Consider the following 23,440-nt stretch of genomic DNA (forward strand, 5'->3'; position numbering starts at 1 on the left):
TCAGAACTTGTAGAAGCAATACTAGTGTTGTAGCCTTTTGTATAGTTGCCAACTTGGTAATAAGTGATACCGATACTAGGCTGCTACACTAGTGTCACTTTCTATGCTTCTTGAATATAAGAATAAATTTAAGGTAATAAGATATTTTGTTGCTCCGATTCATATTACAAACAATGTTTGTGGTCTGTCTGTTCTAAAAATGCATGCATCAAGTTTTTTTACCCATGTTTTTTTTGCATTCTTCATTCGATTTTGAGTCTGTAAGGGATGACAGCCATGAAATTGACTTGCTATGGCCTAACCACGATTAATGACAAGATAGACGGCCTCCCCCTTGCCCAACCAAAGCAGGGTTAATAGGAACAAGTATGAATGACGCCACATGCGTAAGTCGTGACGCAAACATCCTCGGATCCGGAAATTGGATGGCAGGAATTGGATAAAAGATGTGATTAGCGTGACGTTCTGAAGTGGAAGAGGAATGGGAGAGTCTGTTTTTTATCAAGATGTCTATTATGTGGGCACAGCTGGGATGGCCTCCTGCAGCATTTAGATAAAAAGAGTAAGTACTGCCATAAAGGCAGTACGAAGTCAGTAGCAGGATTAGAATACCATGCCAGCCATATAATACTTGTGCCATACCATACTAAGTTGATAGGAAAAGAGGCTTAGTCTTTAAGTTTTTGTGTTTTTTAATGTATCACTCGGAAGCTTCCTTTGATTCTAATCCGTATCAGGGCCAGGATTTGGATGGCATTTCAAAATTGAGTCTATAAATTCTGAAAATGAGACATGTTTAATTTGTTATGTATATTGTGTATGTGTGGATGGTTTTTAGCACCAAGGACAGGTCTGCTTACTTTGTGTGTGCATACCGTGTACCGTGTGTGGATGGCTTTTAGCACCAAGGACAGGGCTGTTAACTTTGTGTATGTTAGTGTTATTGTGTACCATGTGTAGATGGTTTTTAGCACCAAGGACAGGCTTGCTTACTTTGTATATGCCTGTTTGTGTGATTGTGTACAATGTGTATGTGGATGGCTTTTAGCACCAAGGACATGAATGTGTGTGTGCTTAATGTGTGTGTTTGTGTACATTTGTATATGTTTGTATGTATTTGTGTATATGTTCAAGCTCCGTGCGTGTGTTTCTGAGAGCTGAGAGAGTTAAATGTACAGTAACCCGACGATGTCAATTTCAGCAGGAGATTTTAGCTAAGATACAGTACCAGTAATTGCTTTTCCCATTACTAGGATCCGGCAGGAAATAGCACTATAATCATGCCGAGCACGGTTGTACTTCAGTGAAGATAATTGGATGCACGTCAAGATAGCAGTACGTGACTGTTATTAACGTGCATAAGTCATGCAGGAAAACACAGCTCAAGGACTTGGTAACAGGCTGTTATGGAAATTAGAATCTGAAGAGATTTGTGTTATGACGTTCATTGCACCATTTATTTATATTGGTTACTTTCAACTCTAAAGCGAATATCACGACTACTGCCCAGTGTGAATGCCACAAGTTTTGAATATAATACAATAACATATAGCAATCTGTATTTTCTTCTGCATTCACTGATGAGCGACAGTCTGGAACAAAAATGGTTGGTCTAGTATAAGATTAGTCGCTATCTTACATTGTACATTGCTAACATTTTGAGCTGCTAAAGTCTAGCCTTTGCAGGTAGTGCTGACGTATCTTTTTCAAAGACCGTTGGTCTAATACAAGCTGAAAGTCAGCTAGAAGTTTGATTCATGTCTTCTTTAGAAGGTGCCTGCATGTTTAATGCTACGGTATATTAAGATTTGCACAGGTTTCAGTTGGTACCGACAAACTGTGTAGTCATCCATTGTCCACAGATCTAGATTAAGCCTATAATTGCATGTGATTTATTGATTGTTGCCCTGGGGCAGTTATCAGCATTGTTAGCTGGTAAACCTAGTGCAGAGGAATGGGGTCACATCTTGTATGTACAACATCATGTTTGTACTGACAATCCATTTATAAAACCTTTACCAAAGCACAAACCATGGTACACATGATAATCCATCCACAGCTCAGGATAAAAGGAGCTTTGTATTCAGGGGCTGGTCAAATTGCTGACATTTAGATTCAATGTCGCTCCCTTCATTCAACCCAGACTAAGAATAACTGTGTTTTTCTAACCTTATTCCATCTACTGAATTATGGCTGCACAGCTGAAACCTCAGACTTTTGGATCACTTTCAGACACTTCAGACGAACCAATTTCTTTTATTCATCCTCTTTACAGTGATCAGATATGATAGTCTTGAAATTGGAGGTAATTGCTAGTTATCAAATATTGTTCATATTCTGACAAAAGCAGCATGGCAACTTTTGTAGCTATAGAAGTAGACTTTGAGTACTACCATAAAACTCCTCCCCATTTCCAACCTAGGGTTGCAAAATGGAACAGTCCATTGGGTTAGAGGGCACATGGTGTGTGTGAAAACGTGATTACTGTGTTTAAAATATTTTTGCTATTGAGATATTGTCATCACGTGGCTGTGCTATTTCTAGGTCATTTTGACCCATTTACACACATCTATATCCACTAAAACATTGACCACCAGAAAAGATTCTAAAATCCTGTGTGTGAAAAAAGCTTAGCTTGTCAAGTAAGTAACACCCAACATCTACTTATAGAGGTTAATAAATCATGCCATTACCCCAAGATTACATCATTTTGCAAACTACGTGCACTTTGGCACCACCGCAGACACATGCCCTACAATGTACGTTGCTTGCAAAGTGAAAGTCCATTGTTTCACCTGTTTGTTTTATTGATGTACGCATGCGAAATGAACAGCTGTTTAACACAGCTTTACAAGTACAAATCTACATGCTACAGCCTTTTGGACATGGCGTGCTAATAGATTGCTAGGTTAGACTTAGAGATAAATACACTAAGTCCCATAAAAAATTTAACACCCTTCCAACTGAAATGAGCCGTCATTTCTTCTAGAGAATTAAAAGCTATCCTAAACCCTTTGCCTCAAGAGTTAATCGATAACCTGCTGAAAGCATAAAAGGGTGCATTATGATTCCCTCCCTAGTATCAAATGGTTCAGCCCAGCATTCAACTTGATCTACAGTAGGTTTATTCCATGTACTGTGCAGGCTGCACATTAAGTGTTTCATTCTGGCTTCCCGCAGCACATATGACTATGAGTTGACTACATAATATTGAAGCCTGCAGCATGAAACCAGAGAAGGTTTGTAACATTTTCCGTGATTGTTGATAATGTTTACTGGACACTTTTTGCTCCAGGCAGTTCCAGGGCCATGGTTAATGCTTATCTGCCCTGGCATTAGGTTTGTCCTTGGTTCGACCAGAGAGTGTTCCGGCTTATTCATGCATCCCCGATCCTTTCCAAAGATCTCTCATGCCAAATTCGTATACAGTATAGGTCAATAAATTGACAATGTTCGATGTTCTCGAACTGACTGGAGAAAATTCAAGCTTGCTGTTTGAAAGGTTTTTTAATGCATGTTATGATGATACATGCCGATTGTTGCTGTACATGTACAAACAATATCTAGATCAAAATTACGTTCTGTCTTGAAAACGTCAGAAAACGTTCAATTTTTATGCTTTCAGGTGTTTAAGTTTTATTTCATCATGAAGGACGACTCTTTTGAAGTTTAAGGTGTGGTATCAAACAACCATTGATTTGATCATTACATCGTTACATCAATATTCATGAGTCCACTCTAAAATGAAAGTGAGACCATTGAAGGACCTGAGTTACATCTACTTGATCATGAATTTGGCCTCTCAATAATTATTATTCCTGACCTATCTTAATCATCTGCCATCTGGACATCTTACTCAATTATGGTCAAGGAATTGTTTGTATATATTCATTTACATCTTATCTTTGAAAATCACCATTTATTTAATGGTACCTTATTAGGTGGTTGGGCTACAAATTACAGTGTCATTGTCATCAAGAATGTAGAAGTTCTAGTACAGTCAAAACCGTGAAAAGAATCTTTTTAGGAGTGGCTAGGAGTGGCTAGGTGTGGCCTTGAAGAATGTGAAAATTGATGTGTAGTTCAGAAGGTGTTGACATCAGTTGAGGACCTGTCCGGACAAGTCATCAAAGTAGTTTGTCTTTACAAGGTTAATTGGGAACTATAATGCAACAGTCAAACTGTTACTGTTGCTATAATACTATAATACATATACATGTACATGTAACGTTACAAATGTATTTGATATAATATGCGGACTGAAATTCATGCTTTTAAAGGTTCAGTATGGGGTGAGAGGAATGAAGATTACACAGTTCCAGAAGTCTCTTCATGTATTGCAATTGCTGGTTTGAAATAAAAGGCAGTTGTCACATGTGTCTTGATACGTGGCATACATTTGGATAAAACCCTTTTCTGTTACAAGCCATGGTTATGTATCAGTATACATGGCATGTGTACAGCTGTCAAAAATTTTAGGACTCCCTTTCCATTTAGTGGTCTTCTTTTATTCCTCCACTGAACGGACTGGTAAACCCTTAGCCTTAAAACCTGAACCTATCTACTTTTTCCATGTCAGCTCTTATTTCTTGTTCGAAATGTTCTGTAATACCCATACAATACATGTGAGAACATGGGTTGTGTTATTTGCTTGTGATATATGGTAGTATTAGTTGGGCATACAATATATAATCCTACCCTGAATGCCAGACTCCCAGATCTGCCAGAAAGCCACAAGCCCCAATCCCAGAGTTGGTTCCCAGGGTCTAACTGAGGCGAGTCTATGGTAAAATTTCCTGGGGACAGGTTGTCCCTAGAGCAGAGGAGCTAGCCTGTATATTTGCCCCAGCAACAGTCTGGCACCCAGGCAAAGCTTTTATTCGAGTCCTCTTCTTTTCTTATGAATTCCTTCAATCTACAAGCTGACCTCATCCTCCCCCCTCCCCTTGCCCCTCCCTCCTTCCTGCCCTCCTAATTTGCATATTGAACTTGACATCGGCATCTCTTATAGTATTATGTCACCCAGGTTGTATTTCCCAGGGGGCTTTTTTTGGAAATTGATTTTGCAGGGCAGGGAATACTTGCCATTCTGAAGGCATGCTTGTGAGATTTAGTTTCCTGCTAGTGGTACAGCACAAGCTTGTGGACTATAGGCCGGCATACAGCGTCGAGCTTGTGCCACGTCCGGGCCTAATTGGTTTAGACTTGAGTCCGTGGAGAGCTTGTGTTTACCCCGGGTAAGCAAATATTGCAAACAAAGACTTGTCAGTTGCTAGTCGCTACTTCTGCTGCCTACAGCAATATTCCATTGTTACTAGCTACAATGCAGGGCTAGCCATCATATCATAGCTATCAATCGTACAATGTTTGTGGGTTCTTACATTGTGTAAACCCACTAATGGATTGCCTTGTACATATGTACATGGCATTTTTTCTCCTCAAATGTGTCTTAGCGGTATTAAATTGTATTAAGACTCCCTCACTTCCTGTTTTAAGCCTAAAATTTGTGGATGGAAAATGATATGTCTTACTCTTATCATACTTCCCCGTGATCATTTGGTTATAACCATTGGCATTTACTAGAACATAATTAAAGAGACCTATTCACAGTAAATACATCTTTGTAGCTCAACCATGATTGACTTTAACCCATTATTTCTCAGGGGATAGGAGAGGCATATTAATGAGTGTACTTTGTAGTTATGGGTAGTATTCTATATGCACATGCAGTGTTGCCATGACAGATATCACTAGTCAATAAAATAATGCTGAAACATACAGAAATTGATGAAATTAATTGCCATATTCTTGAATCTGATTAGTGGCAAATAAAAGAAAGCTAGAAAAGACTGTATACCAGTTACAATTACATTGTAAATGTCATTGATTTGTTAACGTTGTTGCCTGTTTATAGACTGATAGACTGTGTTAAATATAATTTACTCTTAATACTAGAATGTAGATCTAAATCTAGAACTAACATGTAGATCTAGACATTAGACAGTGTGTCATGGACAAACCCGTAACCCTATCATTAGAAAGGCCAGGAGAACCACACACTGACATTAAAATATTGATGACAGTTTGATTCTTAATTTATTCCTGAATCTTAGCAACTGTCAGTGGGACACGTTAACATACATGTATCAAATGTACTTGTTCTATCTGTAGACTCGTAAAATCCTTAAATGTTCCTTTTAAGAATATGTAACATGTACAGTACATTGATTTGCAGTCCCCAGTGACAGTTGGATAGAATGAGTTGTCGCTCTATCACAGTGCAGTCAGTTGAAAACTGTTCTATGTCCCTGCAGGTCTGTGTGATTGCTGTCCATCCTGATTGCCTGTGAGAAGAACCTCCGCCATGCAGATCCTTCTGCAGAAGAAGGCGTCCTTCTGGCACCGCCGCATGCACTGCCTGCTCATGTACTCTGCCTCCGAGTGCGCCCCCAGCAGCAAAACGGGCTCGGCCAGGTCACCTGAGCTGCCGCCCAAGCGTCTGCTGACGACGTCTAGTGCCTTATCTCAGTGTCCCGTTCACGGGATGCTCACTGCGAAGCCCCTGTCTCCTGAAGAGCAGGGTGGTACATCCACTGGCCGAGGAGGTGCCAGCAAGGTGGAGAACAGCACCGGGTACGCCTGTCAGAAGTGGCTGCACGACAGCACCGAACACAAGGACAGGTTGTCGTATCTTCGCTCTGACGTCAGCATGAGCGACTGCAGCCCAAACTCGATCGGTCGTGCGAGCTTGGCGAAAGCAAACGCTTCTCGTCACATAGTTGCAGCCGTGGGGGAGGCCTCCCACTTCTCGTGTAGCCTGGTTGGCTGTGAGTGCCAAACGGTTCCTAACAACACCTCTCCGAGATTTGTAGGTGCGTGGAAAAGAAAGCTAGACAGCACCTACAGTCATGCTGAGAAGGCCTGGGAGGGGGGAGCAACTGGTTTTACACCAGGAAAGAAAGACACAGAAGCGCCAAAACTGCAGTGCTCCTGTCAGAACAGTCGTTTTGCTCTCTGCAAGGATGGAAGTGAAGTGTACTGGGTGAACAGTTTTCGAAAAGCTGGTAATACAAACACAAATCTCGCTCAAAATGCTGCTAGGAAGTACAACACTGCAGGACTGTTCTCTACGTCTCTTGACAAGAAGTTGAGTCCGACCCAGCCGGTGGGAAGTTGTGGCTACGCGACGTCTGCAGCACAGCCGGTGATCGAGCGATCGCCGACCGTGGTGTCCAAGACAAGCCGTGTGATGGCCACGCTGCAGAACGCGTACATGCTGCCCATGTCCTTCATGAACGGCGCAGCGCACGACCTGAAGAGATTCCTGGAAGAGGTCAGTATGGAGAGTTGTTATAGTATAACAGGTGGCTTTGTCAAGTGAAGCAGTCATTTGGCTACCAATTCAAGGGGTAGGCTTGTCTGGTGATTAACCTTTAGCTGAAGCAGCCGTTCAGCTACCAATTCAAGAGACAGGCTTGTCCAATGGTTATCCTTTAGCAGACTCACTTAGGTAAATCATCATGCCACCAGTTTTCTATTTGTCACAGGATAGGGTTTAAGGCTGCAAGGAAATGATACCTAACTTTTCAGAACGTCAAGTAACAAAACTAAAAATTCACAACTTCACCATATCTTACTAAAGTTATTTGAGGCCCAACAAGTTATTTGATTGACTGTTAGCTGGCTTAGTAAGAGTTAATAGTTCAGACAGGGTTTACCAGTATAACTAATATAGGAGAAGTACAATGACCTTTCATAAAATTATTTTAAGGCATTCTAGACCAGACTCATAAATCTATTGTTATAAATATAGAATCTTAACATATAGAATAATGTACAAGTACCCTGTGCCACTAACCTGTAGTCACAGGTTGGAGGGATACTATTTCACTTGGAGAGCAAATTCTCTTAGTAACTGAGGCTAGGAAAGTATATACCATTGCCCCTCCCCCAACCTCCATAATAGTTACGTTCATGATGAATCCTTTAAATTCTCTGGTACCAGTTGAAAAATGACTGGGTTTTTCAAAACTTGGCACAGCCTATTGTTTAACATATACAATAGCCCAATTGAAGTTGCAGGGAGCAAACCACAATCATCTTTTTATAATACTAGCTTTTCAGTCCTGCAGACTCCTGATTTATGCATTTCAAATATGTCAATAGTGAAAAGCAAACCCAGCAATATCTTTTGTATAAAACTGCCTGAAAAGTCAATATGTACATGATACTGTGATTCCAAGCCATGGCTTCAAGCCATAGTGGTGCCGTCTAGGGATGGCTTGGCCTTTTATGTAAATGTGTACACTGTGCGGCACCAGCGTTTTACATTGTACGTGGCTGCACATTTTGTAGATGTAGTCATGCAGAATTGGATGGATGGGTGGCAACCCAGCACAGATTACTGGGCTGTATATTTTAGGACATCTAAAGGTTCTTCCCATAAATCAGTCACATATACATGTCAAGGTTATATAAAATAGATGCTGTGCCAGTAGCCTGTGCAGTAGCCATGTACGTCTAGTACATCATGTACTTTCTAAATGGGGAAGAGGGGTGCAATGCAGTCATACTGTCACTGTCAGCAGTTGCCCAGTCTTACCCTTGAGAGTAGATTTTGGGAGAACACACACTTTTGGATCTATGCCATACATATACAGTCAAACCTGCCCAAGCAGCTGCCTTTTCAAGCCAGCCATCTGGCCATAGCAATCACCTTTTCCCAGGCCCAACCTGCACACCTTCCCAAAAAGATCACTTTACCTTGGTCTCCTGGGTAGCCCTCTTGGGCAGCTTTGACTGTGTGCATTGTTGATGTACTTCTTCATCATTCTGTATTCTATGCTGTGATTGGTCCCCTAGGTTGGCACAGACCCTAAGGAGGCACGCTATTGGCTGAAACAGTTCCAGCGGTCCACTGATGCAGACCACCCATTCGCTGTTGTGCAGGTGGACCAGGAAGTGTTTACTAAACCTGAGATGGTAATCACGGCAGATCTTATGTCTATTGATGTAGAGCTTGACAGGATTGAAGCAAAAAGCTTTAAATGTTTGACAATTTATCATTAAAAAGATGCAATATGAAGTAAAGACAGATTGATGCATTAGGGATCCTTATAATGCATCATCCTGCAAGCAGTTTTGCTACAGAGATGTACTGCATTACTTTGTTTTCATAAGAACTGTTCAAACAGCTTTGCCACATGAAGGATGGATCAGAAAGATTGTAGGGGAGAGTTGTTGTTTGAAAATGAATATCACAAAAGTTTACAAAGGGCCTCATCATATTTGCCATACGATCACAGATTGAAGTCATTTTGGGGATAGTCGTAATAGTACACGTATCATATAAAATTCAGATATCTTGTTATGCCTATGGAAATGGGCTTTGAAGTTAGATCCTCGTTGGCGATTAATTCTGTCAGCCTGGTTGAAAATTGTACGACATCAGAATTGTATGATGATTGGCATACGAAGAATGTGATCACGCTGTCACTGTAACGTACACAGACAAGTTGCAATTGATAGAACCTGAAAGCAGAATGACGAGAAAAAGAGCACATTTTGAGTGACTTGTCTACAGTTCTCTCTGGTCCATCCTGCACTTTACATGTACATGTATGATCAGGCATGGTGCCACGTGTTAACATTTCACATGGCCGGCATGGCACTACGTGACACAGTGCACCTATCACAGCTCGGGTGTGCATTCCAAATACTTGTCCCAAATAAAGTGCTGATAACTGAGTCAACACAGACACCAATCACCTCCTATAGATCTGACCTTTTCCAGAACATGCCGGTGGAATGTTGGGCATGTGTGTGTGAGAGTTGGTGCATCTTGTTGGGTATGTGGGTGGATTCATGATGGAATGACAATTTTCCGTGCTGCACCCGTATATGGAACTGCACAACTGTGATACATATACAAATGGTTACTGTCATGAATAGTAAAAAGATGGGACCAAGTACCTTATATTATAGAGACATAGTTATACTTTTACTTTGTCCTGAAATTTCACAATGTGTCTTTTAAAATCTCTGAATATAAGAGAAAAATCTTTGTCCATATACCTTTGCAATAAGTTCAAAGCTAATCTCCAAAGAGATGTTGCCATACTGTTGAACTTGAAATGACCTTGAGTAGTCACTGTCAGTCAAATATTTGAAAAACATCCACATCATTTCCAATCTTTTGAACAAAGCAGATAGTATGTGCCTGTAAGCATTCAGTAAATGGTGATGTTGTATTTTGGCTCATTGTGAAGATTTGAGGACAAAGTTTCAGTCTGCTGTAGTATTTTCTAGTTTGTGTATATAGAACATGGCATGGTGATGAGAAGTGTGTTGAAAGATCTATCTCTGTCACACGTTCTATCTCTTCACCACTCCTGGTGTGTGCTATACAGCAGTGGACTCTGCCCACCGCCGACTCACTGACTTCCCCACGAAGTCAGGGGGTTTCTGAGCGGACTTTGCCGAAATTAACACATAACACGTAAGTTAAACCCCAGAGGCGCCAAGAGAAGGGGGTGACGGCGGCCGGCAAGAGGAGGCAAGGCGAGTGTCAGCGACATCTTGCACCTTGAGAAACAACAATCCCTTTTATCTCATATAATGACTTAGTTTTGCAACTGCTCTCTGCCTTGTCTGAATTGCTTGGTTCTATCAGTGTTAGATACTAAGTTTGGAACCATCATAATTGCCAGAATGACAGACAAAAATTTCACAAAGCTACAAAGTTCTGGCTGTAATCAAACTACATCGTGTTTTCATGTGTTTATACACAGTATCAGAAAACAGATACAATTGATGAATAGTAGACAGCTTCATGCTTAAGCGCTTGTTCTTTGTCTACACATAAAACTGTTTATTTCTTTCATTTACATTGTATCGATATCCTAACACTAACAAGGAAAGCAATCTGAACCAAGCAATTGGGAGAGTAGAATTGAAGATAGAAAAAAATTGTTACTGTAGGAGCAAGCTATGTCAACTTTGTATGGAGATTTATTCCAACAGCAAGAAATTTCTATCATTGACTTATTGAGTTTATCAGTTGATCTGATGAGTTAAAATCTTGAAGAATTTTCATCCTCAAAATTCAGCATCCAAGCTTTGTTTTGTGCTTTTATTTTATGTTTTAAAGATAATGATGGTCACTGTGACATAGATTGTGACGTAGACATGTGTGAAACTTCTTGCTGTTGTAAAGAAAGGTAATGTTGAAGATGTTCAAAGCATGTAAGGATTGTCCTTGAATTATATCATCATCTGTTGCAGTTCTGAAGTATTATGATAATCATATACCTCACTATCTTAAATATGTAACTGGTCAACCTAAACTTATACCTTTCTGTCTTGCAAAAACTTGAATCAAACAATTAGTTAAACATGACTGTTAAACATGACACAGTCAATATTCCAATTATTATTGCATGTATCTTTGGCCCTTGTTGTCCTAGTGATAGTAATATTACAGTATGGTTCTCCTAAAATGCCTTGTACAGTTTGAAAATATAATTTCAGGACATTCCTCTGCAATATAAGCTGTCTAGAAAAATGTGAGCAGTAATATCACCATTGTTAGAGAAAGGCTAGACAGTACATGTAGTTGCCTGTTGTTGCTTGCGATGTGTTAAAAACCATGTTCATAGTCATTGTGTTACTGAGTACTGTGTTACACAACTATAGCTGAATTTGATCTACAGCCACAAGTCTGTCATGGACTCCTGTAGAAATATAAATTTTAAGGCACCTTTTCAAAATGAATAGTTTGAAAAAAGGATTGTCATCGACTGCCTAAGGAGGCATAAAAAATTCTTGTATTAAGTATTAAAGCTACAACATCTGTTAAGAAATGTAAACAAAGTACATGTAAACAAAGCTTAACATCCAGCGGAAAAAGATGATCCAAACATCTGTCCAAATAATCTTCAAAGAATTTCAATTCTTTTTTAACAATTATTTGAGTGAAAGAGTCTGTATTCAAATATTTTTTTAAAAGTAGCACTTCTCCAGCCATAAAAACTTTTCATCTATATAATTTGCCATGGATTCCTCGAGACTTCTGGCTGTACAAGCTAATATCATAAGAGAACAAGATTCAAATTTTCATCCATTCTATCAGCAGTGTGCCTTTCAGTTATTTTCTATCAAATCATCTTATCATACTGAAGGTAACTGAACAAAATTTCATTACACAAGTAAATATGTTATGTCAACAGAGTGATAGAATGGATGGAAACATTCAAAGTTCTATAATATCTAAACCCTGTTTTGTATGTTCCTTCAGAAGTTGTGTAACTCTACATGCATGGTGAGTCAACAGTGTTTTAAACTTGTCAGAAATGTCGAGATGCTTGACCATTTCTCACGAGGTGTCCCTCCTCTGTTTTGTTGCTTCAGCTGGAAGGTCTTGGGTCGTGCCTGGCGTTCTTACACCGCCACGACATGAAGCCGGTTATCGTGCACGGCTGCGCTGTACCAGAAGAAGTGGAGATGACACCACAAGTCTTGTATGTAAGTGTCAAGGAAATGTTTTCTCTTCTTACTGCAAGACAAGGTATCCATCCTCTGGTCAGACCTGACATTGAGATATTTGCATTAAGATAGGTAAGGGCTTTGATTTGCCTGGAGTTGCAGTGTCCTCTGTGGCAGCATGGTAACAGGGTCTAACAGGTTTTCAGAAGTTTGATCCCATTTGATAAGCAAACTGCTGCTGAAAATGACATTTCAACCTTGGCGCCAGATTAGTTTGAGCATTAACTCATAACATCCTCTGTGAGAGTTGTGTAAACTGATTTGGGTGGAATGTTATTGTGGTCCCGGGTAACGTAACAAGATTACAGGTTCTTGGATACAGTGATAGAATCTGACTGGGAGCCAGCAGTAATTGGAGGCTGACATGGGGGAATTCAGGAAGCTGATGGTTGCATACTTGCTGGAAGTCTGAAATGTTTGATTCCTTATACAGAATGTGAAGAACCAGCTGGTAGAGGACAGTATGCGGATGGTGAATGTACTGGAGGCCCAGGGTGCCCCGGCTCGACCGCTCTTCAGCGGAGGCTGCATCCTGGAGGCGGAGCCAAAGAACCCGCTCAGGTGTCAATCATCTGTCATGACTGTCTCTTTAGCTCTCAGTTTAACATTCCAGAAGCCTTTAGTAAATTGAAAAATTTAAGTCCAGAGAGGTTGTCTCATCATACATGCGACATAGTGGCATTTTGGTAGAAAGAAATGTCCAGGGATTTCTATTTTAATCTTCAGCATGCTAAAGGACATGTACATGTAGCTGTTTGTCAACAAATTTGTATTGGTTATGGGGTTTGGCAGCAGGGAGAAGGTTGAGAAGACTGTAAGACAGCAAAATTACCCACAGTGATAAAGTAGGAAGTATTGAGTTAATCAGGAAGGCTTGTGTTGTAATTTGGTTGCCTGTGTTTCAGTGCTGACTTGAGAGGAACTGTGAAGGAGGTGAACCCGGAACCACTGAAGTGGTGTCTCAGGTAAGCATACATGTAGCAATAGCAAGTCAATTTGTTTTCACAACTTGTTCTAAATACCTCCTGCCATCTAACTAAACTTGTGGTCAAAACTTGCTGTGACCTTCTTGCAACTTTTTCTAAAGTTGTCTCCAAGTCCCTTGCCTATATGTAGGTCAACATGTTCTGTTGTTCTAACACAAACTGACTTTAAAAAAACCCTCAAGCCAATACCATGGGATTGTGTTATGACTTGGGCAGAGTTGCTGAGGACAACTAGAGCATTTTTTCTTCTCAGCTTTGAAATTTCTTACGTACATGTAACATTAATCACAAACAAGACTTCTAACTCCTCCATCAGATCTGGACACATCCCAGTCATCAGCACCCTGGGAGAGACGTCTACTGGACAGGTCATGACCATCGACTCCTCGGAAGCCACCGAGCAGATCTCCCAGATCCTGGCTCCCCTCAAGGTCATGTTCTTAAACACCCAGGGGGGCATCGTGGACAGAGGTGACCAGGTAGGTATTTATTTATTTATTTATGACAATTTACCACATTTGTGGAAGGATTGACATAACAGGTGACTATCACCTTTTCAAAGATGTCAAACCTGAGACCAGACTGTAATGTTTGAACCACTCACACCGGGAAGGTCCCCTACTCTTTTCGATAAGTGTGGTGGGTTCTTTAACGTGCGTGGGGTGTGGCGTTCCCAAACACGGGACCTCCATTTAACGTCCTATCCAAGGGACGTCCCTAGCCGAAGCTAGGTACTCATTTTCACCTGAGTGAGGTGAGGAAAGTCGTGTAAAGTACCTTTCCCAAGGGTACAACGTCGGGGCGCATGTTCGGACTTGTTCGGGTACGACCCGGAATCGAACCCGGGTCTCCCCGTTTCATAGTCCAGTGATGTACCACTACACCACACGACGCCACGTTGAATACATGTAGTCTTAGCCTGGAAAGTCTTACACTTGATTGGTAAGGCCTAGGAAAATTGTTGTTGTGTTTCCCATCATGTTTCTGAAAAAAATAGGGGTCCGTATGTAGGGATTTTGTTCTGAAACAGGATTTTAGTTTGATTTCCCCGCACAAGAAAAAAGTCAGACTGACCCCAATTTTTGACTGTCCAGCACCAGTCTTTGCAGTTGCTCACCAGAAATGAGCAGTCTACCGCTACTACATGTATGATGTCCCTTATCCCAGATAGGAGGCGTGAGGCGGTAAGCACTGGATGAAAAATATACAGCACTTCTTGGCATGGTGCTTGAGTTCCATGTAACATTCGTGCCAGGTTTGCTACTGTAAATTGTGAAATATTCCTGGTGGTTTTATTTTCCTAAATTGCAAAATCATGACATCACAAATGTGAGTATTGTATTTCGATGGTACTCCAGAATTGTTTCAGCTGTAAACTTCAAACATTGTGAAAAACTCCTTTGTCCTCAGTCTGCAAAATAAAACCACCACGAAAGTAATGCATTTACAGTAACTGGAAATCATGTACAGCACGGCAAAGAGTTTTTAGCTTCTTGGGGACATATTTTAATGCAGGCAATCAATCAATCAACAGTCAACTCTGGAGAATTGTATAAACAAAATGCCTGGGTATTTTGAATTGTTATGGCAATATATGCATTGGTTAAACAACATACTGTTATTTGCCTCTGCAACCAAAGTACCAAATAGATGACTAGTGAAGATGCAACATACTTCAAAAGTTGGAGACATTGCACAGGAGGCTTGTTTTTTTTTAAATTTTGATGAAACTTTTTTATGTTATTTGTCCCAGCAGACTGTTGTTCAGGTGAATCTTCCAGCAGATCTAGAAAACCTCCTACAGCAGCCCTGGTGCACACTAGCCATTAAACAGAAGGTACATATAACTACAGGCCATAGTAGCTTTACTAAAGACACACCCATTTATTTTGTTGGTTCCTGAACATTTTAAGGTAAAAGTACAGAAAGCAAACATCATAAGAGCAGAGGTCAGGTGAATATAACAGTCGCTTTATTTACTCCATAAACCTGAGGCAAAAACCTATTTTTCTTGTTAACCATGTTTTAAAAAATCTGAGAATCAACAAATTGAATTTGTGCTTTGGGCATTGTTTAGCCTTGTTGCTATATCACTGCATGTTTGTTAATCAAACACCCTCTTTGACTCATATACCTTAAACTTGTGCCCTGACAGGTGCTGCGCATCTCAGAACTGCTGAACAAGCTTCCGCCTGAGTCTTCTGTGGTCATCACGTCAGCCAACGCTGTCCTGACTGAGCTGTTCACACACCATGGTCAGTACCAGACCTCAACTTCCAAATAAAACTGTCACTGTATGTAAACTACATGCTTGGTGGTGGTATCTGGAATGTATTTTTTTGGATTTATAAGGAGGATAATTAAAGTATAATATCATCATTCCATAATAAACAATTCATTGTGGTATTTTTCTCATAGTTGAACAAAAACGAGTTGCTTGTGTAGCATGGATTGCGCCATACTAGTACTAAACATTTTTCTAATAGTTATCTTTGCTCGACTTCTTGTTTTAACTAGGATCAGGGACGTTCTTTAAGAACACAGAACCCATCAAGAAGTACAAGAACCTGGCAGATGTGGACCTGAAACGTCTGAACGAGCTCATTAAAAGGTGAAGCACTATTAGTTGAATCTTTCATTGGGTTACATTGTCTTGATTATAGGATGAGTGTTGAGAATGGAAATTCAGTACACATACATGTGTAAGCAGGTTTTAGTGATAATAAACTGTTAAGCTGTTTTCCAATGCCACTAGGAAGTCTTTATCATGTGCAAATGGTCAAGGGTTCCAGTTTATGTACTTATTTATTGGTTTAGCTGTACAAAGCTATACAGTCAGGACTGTATAGCATGTAGTATTACAGTCTAAGATGTGTGTTGAAAGTAACAGCCGCCTCTGCCCAACGCAGGTCCTTTGGCCGAGTTCTGAAGGATGACTACTGGGAGAGACTGCAGGACAGACTGAACACTCTGTACCTGTCTGAGGGGTAGGTGGCAGTACTGGGATACTAGGTGATTTGTATGTCAGTCAGCACCAAGGACAGGGGTCATGTGATAATCATTCAGCTTCAGAAAGAGGTTGATTTGTAATAGATCAGTGTGATTGTCATTCAGCACCAAGGACAGGGATAGATAGGAGATAACATAATCTGAATAAAATTCAGCACCAGGGACAGAGACAGATTGGAGATGACATGGTTTGAACATCATGGAAGGGATAGATAGGGGATAAAATATTATGATTGTCATTCAGTACCAGGGACAGGGATTCATCAAGTGTAAGTGTAACATGCTGTGAATGTTGTTCAGCACTAAGGACAGAGATAGATTGGGGATGACATGGTTTGAACATCATTCAGCACAATGGACAGGGATAGATAGGGGATAACATATTATACGTGTCATTCAGCACCAGGGACAGGGATTCGATCAAGTGTAAGTGTAACCGTAAATGCTGTTCAGCACCAGGGACAGAGATAGATTGGAAGTGGCACAGGTTGAACATCATTCAGGGACAGAAATAGATAGGCAATGCCATGGTTTGAACATCATTCAGCACCAGGGACAGGGATAGATTGGAAGTGGCACAGGTTGAACATCATTCAGCACCATGGACAGAGATTGATTGGAAACAACATAGTGTGAATGTAATTCATCACAGGGGTAGATCAAAAACCATGTAGTGTAGATGTAATTCATCACCAAGGACAGTGACAGATTTCTAAAGCAACTGAACCCTGAAATTCAACCTGGCCATTGCCAAATGCTTATGGTTCAAAGTTTGTTAAGCTGAGAAAGACTTTGTCATTTCTGTTGCTAATATTCCAACCACCATGCTGACTTTGTTCACAGGTACAATGCTGCAGCCATTGTGACTAATGAACAGGTGGATGGAATGCCGTACTTGGACAAGTTTTCCGTCAGCACACAGATACAGGTACGCAAAACCAAGACTTCACTTTATCTGGGAGTGAAGTCTATAGATTGCTTATCGTGTTGCATCAAATTTGCAGACAAAACAGGATGCACAAATGACAGCTTTTGTTTTTGTTAGACCATACAACCATATTTTACTTTATCAATATTGTATAGCCTTAACTTAACATGTATTTGAGTTGTTTTTGTTGACATGTTCCTACATTGTGGTCTGTTACAATCATTAAAGCATTTGATGTTGATGCCTTCCATTTTGAGAATTCTGTCCAATATTACTTTTGCATAGAGCCATTGTACCACTATTTTGTACACATATCTTTATGTCAAATATATCTTTTGCATATCTATGCATTCTAACCTTAACACAAAGGTGGCGGTTGACAATTCATATTTAGTCTTGCTCACTAGACTTAATAACTCATTGCATCTTTGCTCTAGCACTAAACATGCATTAGCAAAGTATTTCTAAAATGTCTCATTGCAAGTATCTCATTTGAAAAACAACAATGCTTTGTATTTTCTTTGTTTCTATCTGTATGTATTGACTTGGGCTGCATCCCCCAATATTCATCTGCATACCATTACCAAATTGGTGATTATTTGTTAGTCAAGAAGAAGAAAATATAACAAAATCTCTTTCTTTGCTTAGAAGAAATTTGACATTCAGTTGGGGATATCACATAGTGACGGACACTCCCTTTTTTTCTTCTTTTTTTTGCATGCTGCTAACTGCATTTTGCTTTGCTTTGCTTGGCATTGCTTATTTCACTTGCAGCTAGGCTTTAGTTATTTCTTCACCCCTCCCCTGTTTTATCACCCTTAGAATGATGAAAAGGCTAGGGCCAGGGAAGAGTATTACTACCGAGAACAACTAGAGGTAATAGCACCAGGAAAGATGTGGGAGTTGATTGCTGTTCTCTGTGTTTAATACTGACAATAACAGTGTTCTTTCCTCATGTCAAATCAAACAGGCAGTCTGAAATGATTGATGTACAGAATGATATGTTTGAAGAATCACAGTTTCTGTTTGATTTTGAAATGATGTCAGTGATTGTCTTCATGCTCGAAAATCTTTTTCTTTTCCTATGTTTGTGTTCAATATCCTAGTATGTGTTTGGCAGTAAAATTTCCGTGTTTTCCTACGCCTGATTTTTGTTTGTACAAGAAATTGCTTGAAAGATTTTTGAGAGTTCTAAATGTTGTGACCTGTTATGTGGCATTGTGGTAGATAAACTCTTTGATTGTCCACTCTTGAGCTCCTACAGATTTCTATTGATTCAAAATGCCATTGATTCAAATAGAAAGGACAACCTCTTAGAAAGCCTCCAAGCCTTCAAATTTATTCTGTGAGCATAATAAATTTCATTCATAGGGGAGGTCCCAACAAGGGATATTCTGCTCCTGAATTAGAGTCTTCAGATGATACAAACTGTTTAAAGTGCACAAAAAAGTTTGTACAAAAAAGATACAGTGAATCTGTCTTATAGAAAAAACTACTGCATCTTCATACATCTACAATATTTAAGATATTGTCTTTGCCATGCACTGCGTAATGCATGAAACCTGACAAAGAGCAACCTCTGGTCTATTTCTTTCCTTTCTCTGAACTTCTTCATGCTGAATAACACAGGAGGAAGTATGTGACGTTTCCAGTACCAATCTTCTTGTCTGTGTGGCATGGCCGTGATGTAACATATTGCATGGACTTTTGTGAATGATAGAAGTCTGCATGAAAATAGTGCATGGATTTAGACCACAAATTTGATTTGAGTGGTTGTGTTAATCCTGTGTGGTTACTTCTTCTTCTATGTTTGGTTCCATTTTGCTGTGTGCAAGGGTTGGGAACCATAGTCCACAAGTTATCATGTACAAACTTTGCACACAACAAGAGTTGTAGTATCTGAGATTGTGTGTCATTTAGCTTGGCTATAGTAACAAATTAACTTGTAGAATTCCCTGAGCCCTGGCCTTTGTGATGAGAGCACTGCTAGTGCTTAGTGCTTGGTCACATTCATCATAGGTCGTTTTTACAGAACCTATGCCCAAATAGGATCTAAGACAGTCTTTTGAAACAAGACAGCTGAATTTTGTATGGCACATACATGTGCACTACTTCCCCAGGTGCCCTTAGTTTGTGATGGTAGCATGATCCTATGACCAATGTGACCTTGCCCTTAGCTTTCATTCTGATACATATGTTCATAGGCAAATATTTCTTGACTCACATGTACATGTATGTGTGGTAAGGTCCAGTGGAAGGAAACTGATGGTTGATGTTCTTGTGTCCAGGGCCAGGGTACCAGTGAGATGCTGTGGGAACATGTCCGCCGAGACTTCAAGTCTCTCTTCTGGCGTTCTCGAGGAAGCAACAAGATTAACCCCTGGTATGGTGTTTTCTTTTGTATCATAAACGGTTATACATTATACAGAATAAAGTTCTTAACTTGAATTCCAGAAAACTTAGTAATGATACTACTGAAAAAAACCCGCATCAATTTGACCCAAATTTCCTCTAACAATACTTACACTCAAATAGTTGCAGATTGATGGAAATACCTGAACTGTAATCTGTGTAAAGAAATACATTTCCCCTAAGTTATTGCGAAAAGGAACCGTAACTCCCCGCATACTGACCAGAATTTGTAGACATTAGCATATCATCCTAAAGAATCCCTTTAAGCAGAAGTATCCAAAATGAAGGGAAAAAATATTTGCTTTGTAGAAAGTAGAAAAATTTCAAATGTTTTCTACAATTTCTTTTTTCTCCAGTGTTACATAAACAATGACTTTGTCTCTCAGGTACTTCAAGAGATCTGAGGGGAGTTGGAGTGATGGACAGTGGACAGTGTTCTGGTACGGAGTGTCCCAGCCCAAACTGTCGTATGAACTGGTCGACTTTGCTGCCAAGCTGCCGTCTTCCTTCACTGAGGGTAATGAGTTATTGTCTTTGCATTAAGACATTTGGTTACTCCTTCCAGAGCTCAATTTCATGAACATTTCAGGAGAACGAATGAAGTTTGAGTCCCAATTTCCCCCAAGCGTAAACAAGGAACATTACCGGTAGTCATCCATGGCAATTTCTGTAATCTTAATAAATCAATTAAAATGTATTGTTTGAAAGCTTAATGGTTCAAAGGCCAAACTCTCAGTCTATATAGGGAGAACAAAGTCCAGTTTTGTCAATCTTTTTGTTGCCTTGAGTCGAACAAGAGAGATGAGAGAGATGCTCATTTTTCAAAAAGTCTACAGGGCAAATGTCAATGTTTCCCATCACAAAACCAATTTCAATGTAACTAGTCAAAGTGGATGGTTTCAGGGATATTACTGCAGTGGACATTGCATTTTATTCTTTCACTTCTAATGCCACATATGTTGGAAGATTTGAAGAACACTGGTTCACAAAATGCATTTGTTCATGTTGTTTATACAATGCTGATGCTTTGCTGTGTTTTATCTACATAGATGATGACATTGGTTCCAAGGCATCAATTGCAGAGTGAGCTTCCTGCAACTGACAGTTCCAGCATCTTTAGAAAGGGTAGAAGAAGCATCTGTTAACATCTTGAGGTGAAGAAACAAATCAATAAAAACAGTTCTGTTCATCTTCGTTGCAGCAGCAAGCTTAAGCCACATTGCAAGAGTTTTGTTCTGGTTAATTTTCTTGAATTCGTTGAATATTTTAATTTGCATTTCTTCCATCATGTACCACAACCATGCAGGAACTAGGATCGTCATTCAAAGAAAATACTTGTATTATGAATATGTGCTTAACCCACTAATGAAGTGAAATCTTCCAGGGAGGTTTCTGAACTCCTTAGCCCATGTGTTTAAAGTCATATAGAGGTTATTTTCACCATGATCTATGAAGTCTCCTAACTTACTTTAAGTTCATGCTTGGAGGTGCTGCGGTTCAAAGAAATGTTGCAACACAATGCAAGTAACCACAAGAGCCGCAAACGTAATGCCACTTTGAACATAAATACATAATACAAAATGAAATGGTATGCAATTTCTTAAACTTCTCTCTTTGCTGTAGCCATTTGGAACCAAATTTGTATTAGTGGTGAGGTTATTTAGCTGGGAGAAGATTAAGTCGATTTGGTTTTAGGGCTTTGGGACCACATTTTTTTAATTTTCAGATAGCCAAGTGAGCCAAGTCCCATTCATTTCAGACATTTTGTTGTCTTAACTTAAACATCATTCATTTTGATATTGCATTTTGTATCTGCATTTGATTTCAGTCACTTTTTATATCCTGTTGTTGCATACATATTGTACATCCAATGGCACATTGTTTTTAATACTGCTTTTAAATCATTCTCGAAGCCTAAGACATTTTACTCCTAATTTTTCTTTTCCTATGTTATTCCTTTTTATATATTATGTACTCTTTGTTCCAAAGCATGTTTTTTTAATGGCCATACAAAATGTTTATGTTATTAAGTGTGTAAATTCCATAAGATAGATGGTTTCCTTATAATGCAGTGTTAATCATGTAACAATGAACAGTATGAAAACTGTTTAAAACTCCAAAATTGTAGATATATAGGCAATTTTGTAGGTGAATTTTCTTACCTTGATATTTGCTACATTTTTACATTGCTGCACATACCTAGAACTTATCATGCCCACAATACTGCCATATTTATATGCGTTGCACAGTGGGCCGCTAAAATTCACGACCTGCGCACATTTTTGCCATCCAAAGAAAAATTAATCTTGTATATGCAGTTTTACTATGTACAGAATAATTCTCTGCAAAATTTTTTTATTTATTGTGAATAATCAACATTTTTCTTCACAGTTAAGAACTCAAGCAACATTGAATGTACAGTTTAATCTTCAAAACTATGTTGCTTACATATACTAGTACGTCAGAGATTCTTCAGCAAAGCTTCTTTTTTTTATTAAAGCCATGGAAAAAACTACAAACATGATGATACATAAGTGTTGTCTTAAATAAGTCTAGTGTGTGAATTGATCTGTAAAAATGTTTAGATTTGTGAGTAACATATAAAGGATACGCTAGACAAGTGTTGGTTAAGTGTTGTTCAATGTTGAACCCAAGAAAACAACCCACTACTCTTAGACTAGAGTTGGTAGTGACAGACGTACATTTAGAGAAGATATTAATCCAACATGGAAACTGAAAAAAGTGTATATTTGTGTGATTTCATGTTAACTGTTGGAAACCAGTGAACGTATGAGACAGTTGAGACAACGTGGTATGAAAAAAGTCAAAATGTTGCTGAATTTCATGTCCCAATCAATAGACTATGGTGTAACCTCTGGTCTTAAACAGTTCTAACTTCATACAACTTCTGTCATTTTGTTGTATTCTATTTTTCTAATTGTGACTGCCCTGTTGGGCTTTTATCCTTAATACAATTTGTTTGAAATTGAGATTTGATAACAGTATTTGATATGATCTTAAACTCTTAAGCTCCTGAAATTGTTCTTTTGAATATGTTGTAAATATAACTAAATTTTCAGGATCTTTCCCACCTCCCTCCCTCATCCATTTTCAAAAATCTCATAATTGTTCTTGATTTTTAGAATATTGGTCCAGCTTTTATTTTATCCCATTTTCTTTCAGAAAGTTTGGAATGTGTAAAGTACCACCTTAATCGTTACATAATACACTTGTATTAATATTTAAAATAGTTGGTCTTAGTGATTTATTTACTATAGAAACAAAAAAGTCATTGTTTGACAAAATCTGCTTTTTGTGACTATGATACGGGTTTATTAATGGCATGGAAGCCAGTGAGAATTCTCTGACAAACAGTGAAACATAATCTATGGGAGTTGTGACATTGTGTGATGCTTTGGTAATGTTCCGTGTTACAAAAATGATGATTGATTGTAATATTTATTTTTTTGAAATCAGTAAATATTCACGGTGTGATGATTGTTTCTGTTGTGATTTATTTGATTTCATTCGTGGTTATGTTCTGACTTCTGGGAAGTATTGC

The 23,440-nt window shown here is 39.2% G+C and overlaps 1 protein-coding gene across 4 annotated transcripts in view; it reads left to right on the plus strand.

The window, feature by feature from the left end:
- Positions 1–23,372, plus strand: part of LOC109479047 (N-acetylglutamate synthase, mitochondrial-like) — a 25,968-nt gene extending 2,596 nt beyond the window's left edge. The window contains exons 2-17 of one of the 4 annotated variants that reach the window (XM_019780901.1): positions 2,485–2,495; positions 6,313–7,333; positions 8,863–8,982; positions 12,409–12,522; positions 12,977–13,104; positions 13,449–13,508; positions 13,846–14,008; positions 15,283–15,366; positions 15,685–15,784; positions 16,047–16,140; positions 16,439–16,516; positions 17,382–17,466; positions 18,289–18,342; positions 19,755–19,849; positions 20,265–20,395; positions 20,928–23,372. In XM_019780901.1, the coding sequence (XP_019636460.1) occupies positions 6,365–7,333; positions 8,863–8,982; positions 12,409–12,522; positions 12,977–13,104; positions 13,449–13,508; positions 13,846–14,008; positions 15,283–15,366; positions 15,685–15,784; positions 16,047–16,140; positions 16,439–16,516; positions 17,382–17,466; positions 18,289–18,342; positions 19,755–19,849; positions 20,265–20,395; positions 20,928–20,965 (2,313 nt within the window). In that variant the 5' untranslated portion in view covers positions 2,485–2,495; positions 6,313–6,364 and the 3' untranslated portion in view covers positions 20,966–23,372. Of the gene's footprint in view, positions 1–2,484; positions 2,496–3,100; positions 3,240–6,312; positions 7,334–8,862; positions 8,983–12,408; positions 12,523–12,976; positions 13,105–13,448; positions 13,509–13,845; positions 14,009–15,282; positions 15,367–15,684; positions 15,785–16,046; positions 16,141–16,438; positions 16,517–17,381; positions 17,467–18,288; positions 18,343–19,754; positions 19,850–20,264; positions 20,396–20,927 lie in introns of those variants that run through there. The other 3 variants (XM_019780900.1, XM_019780903.1, XM_019780904.1) reach the window with 3 other exon arrangements.
- The last annotated feature ends 68 nt before the right edge of the window (positions 23,373–23,440 follow it).

The sequence above is a fragment of the Branchiostoma belcheri genome, unplaced genomic scaffold, assembly GCF_001625305.1.
Source record: "Branchiostoma belcheri isolate BF01 breed outbred unplaced genomic scaffold, Haploidv18h27 scaffold46, whole genome shotgun sequence".
Lineage (NCBI taxonomy): Eukaryota > Metazoa > Chordata > Leptocardii > Amphioxiformes > Branchiostomatidae > Branchiostoma > Branchiostoma belcheri.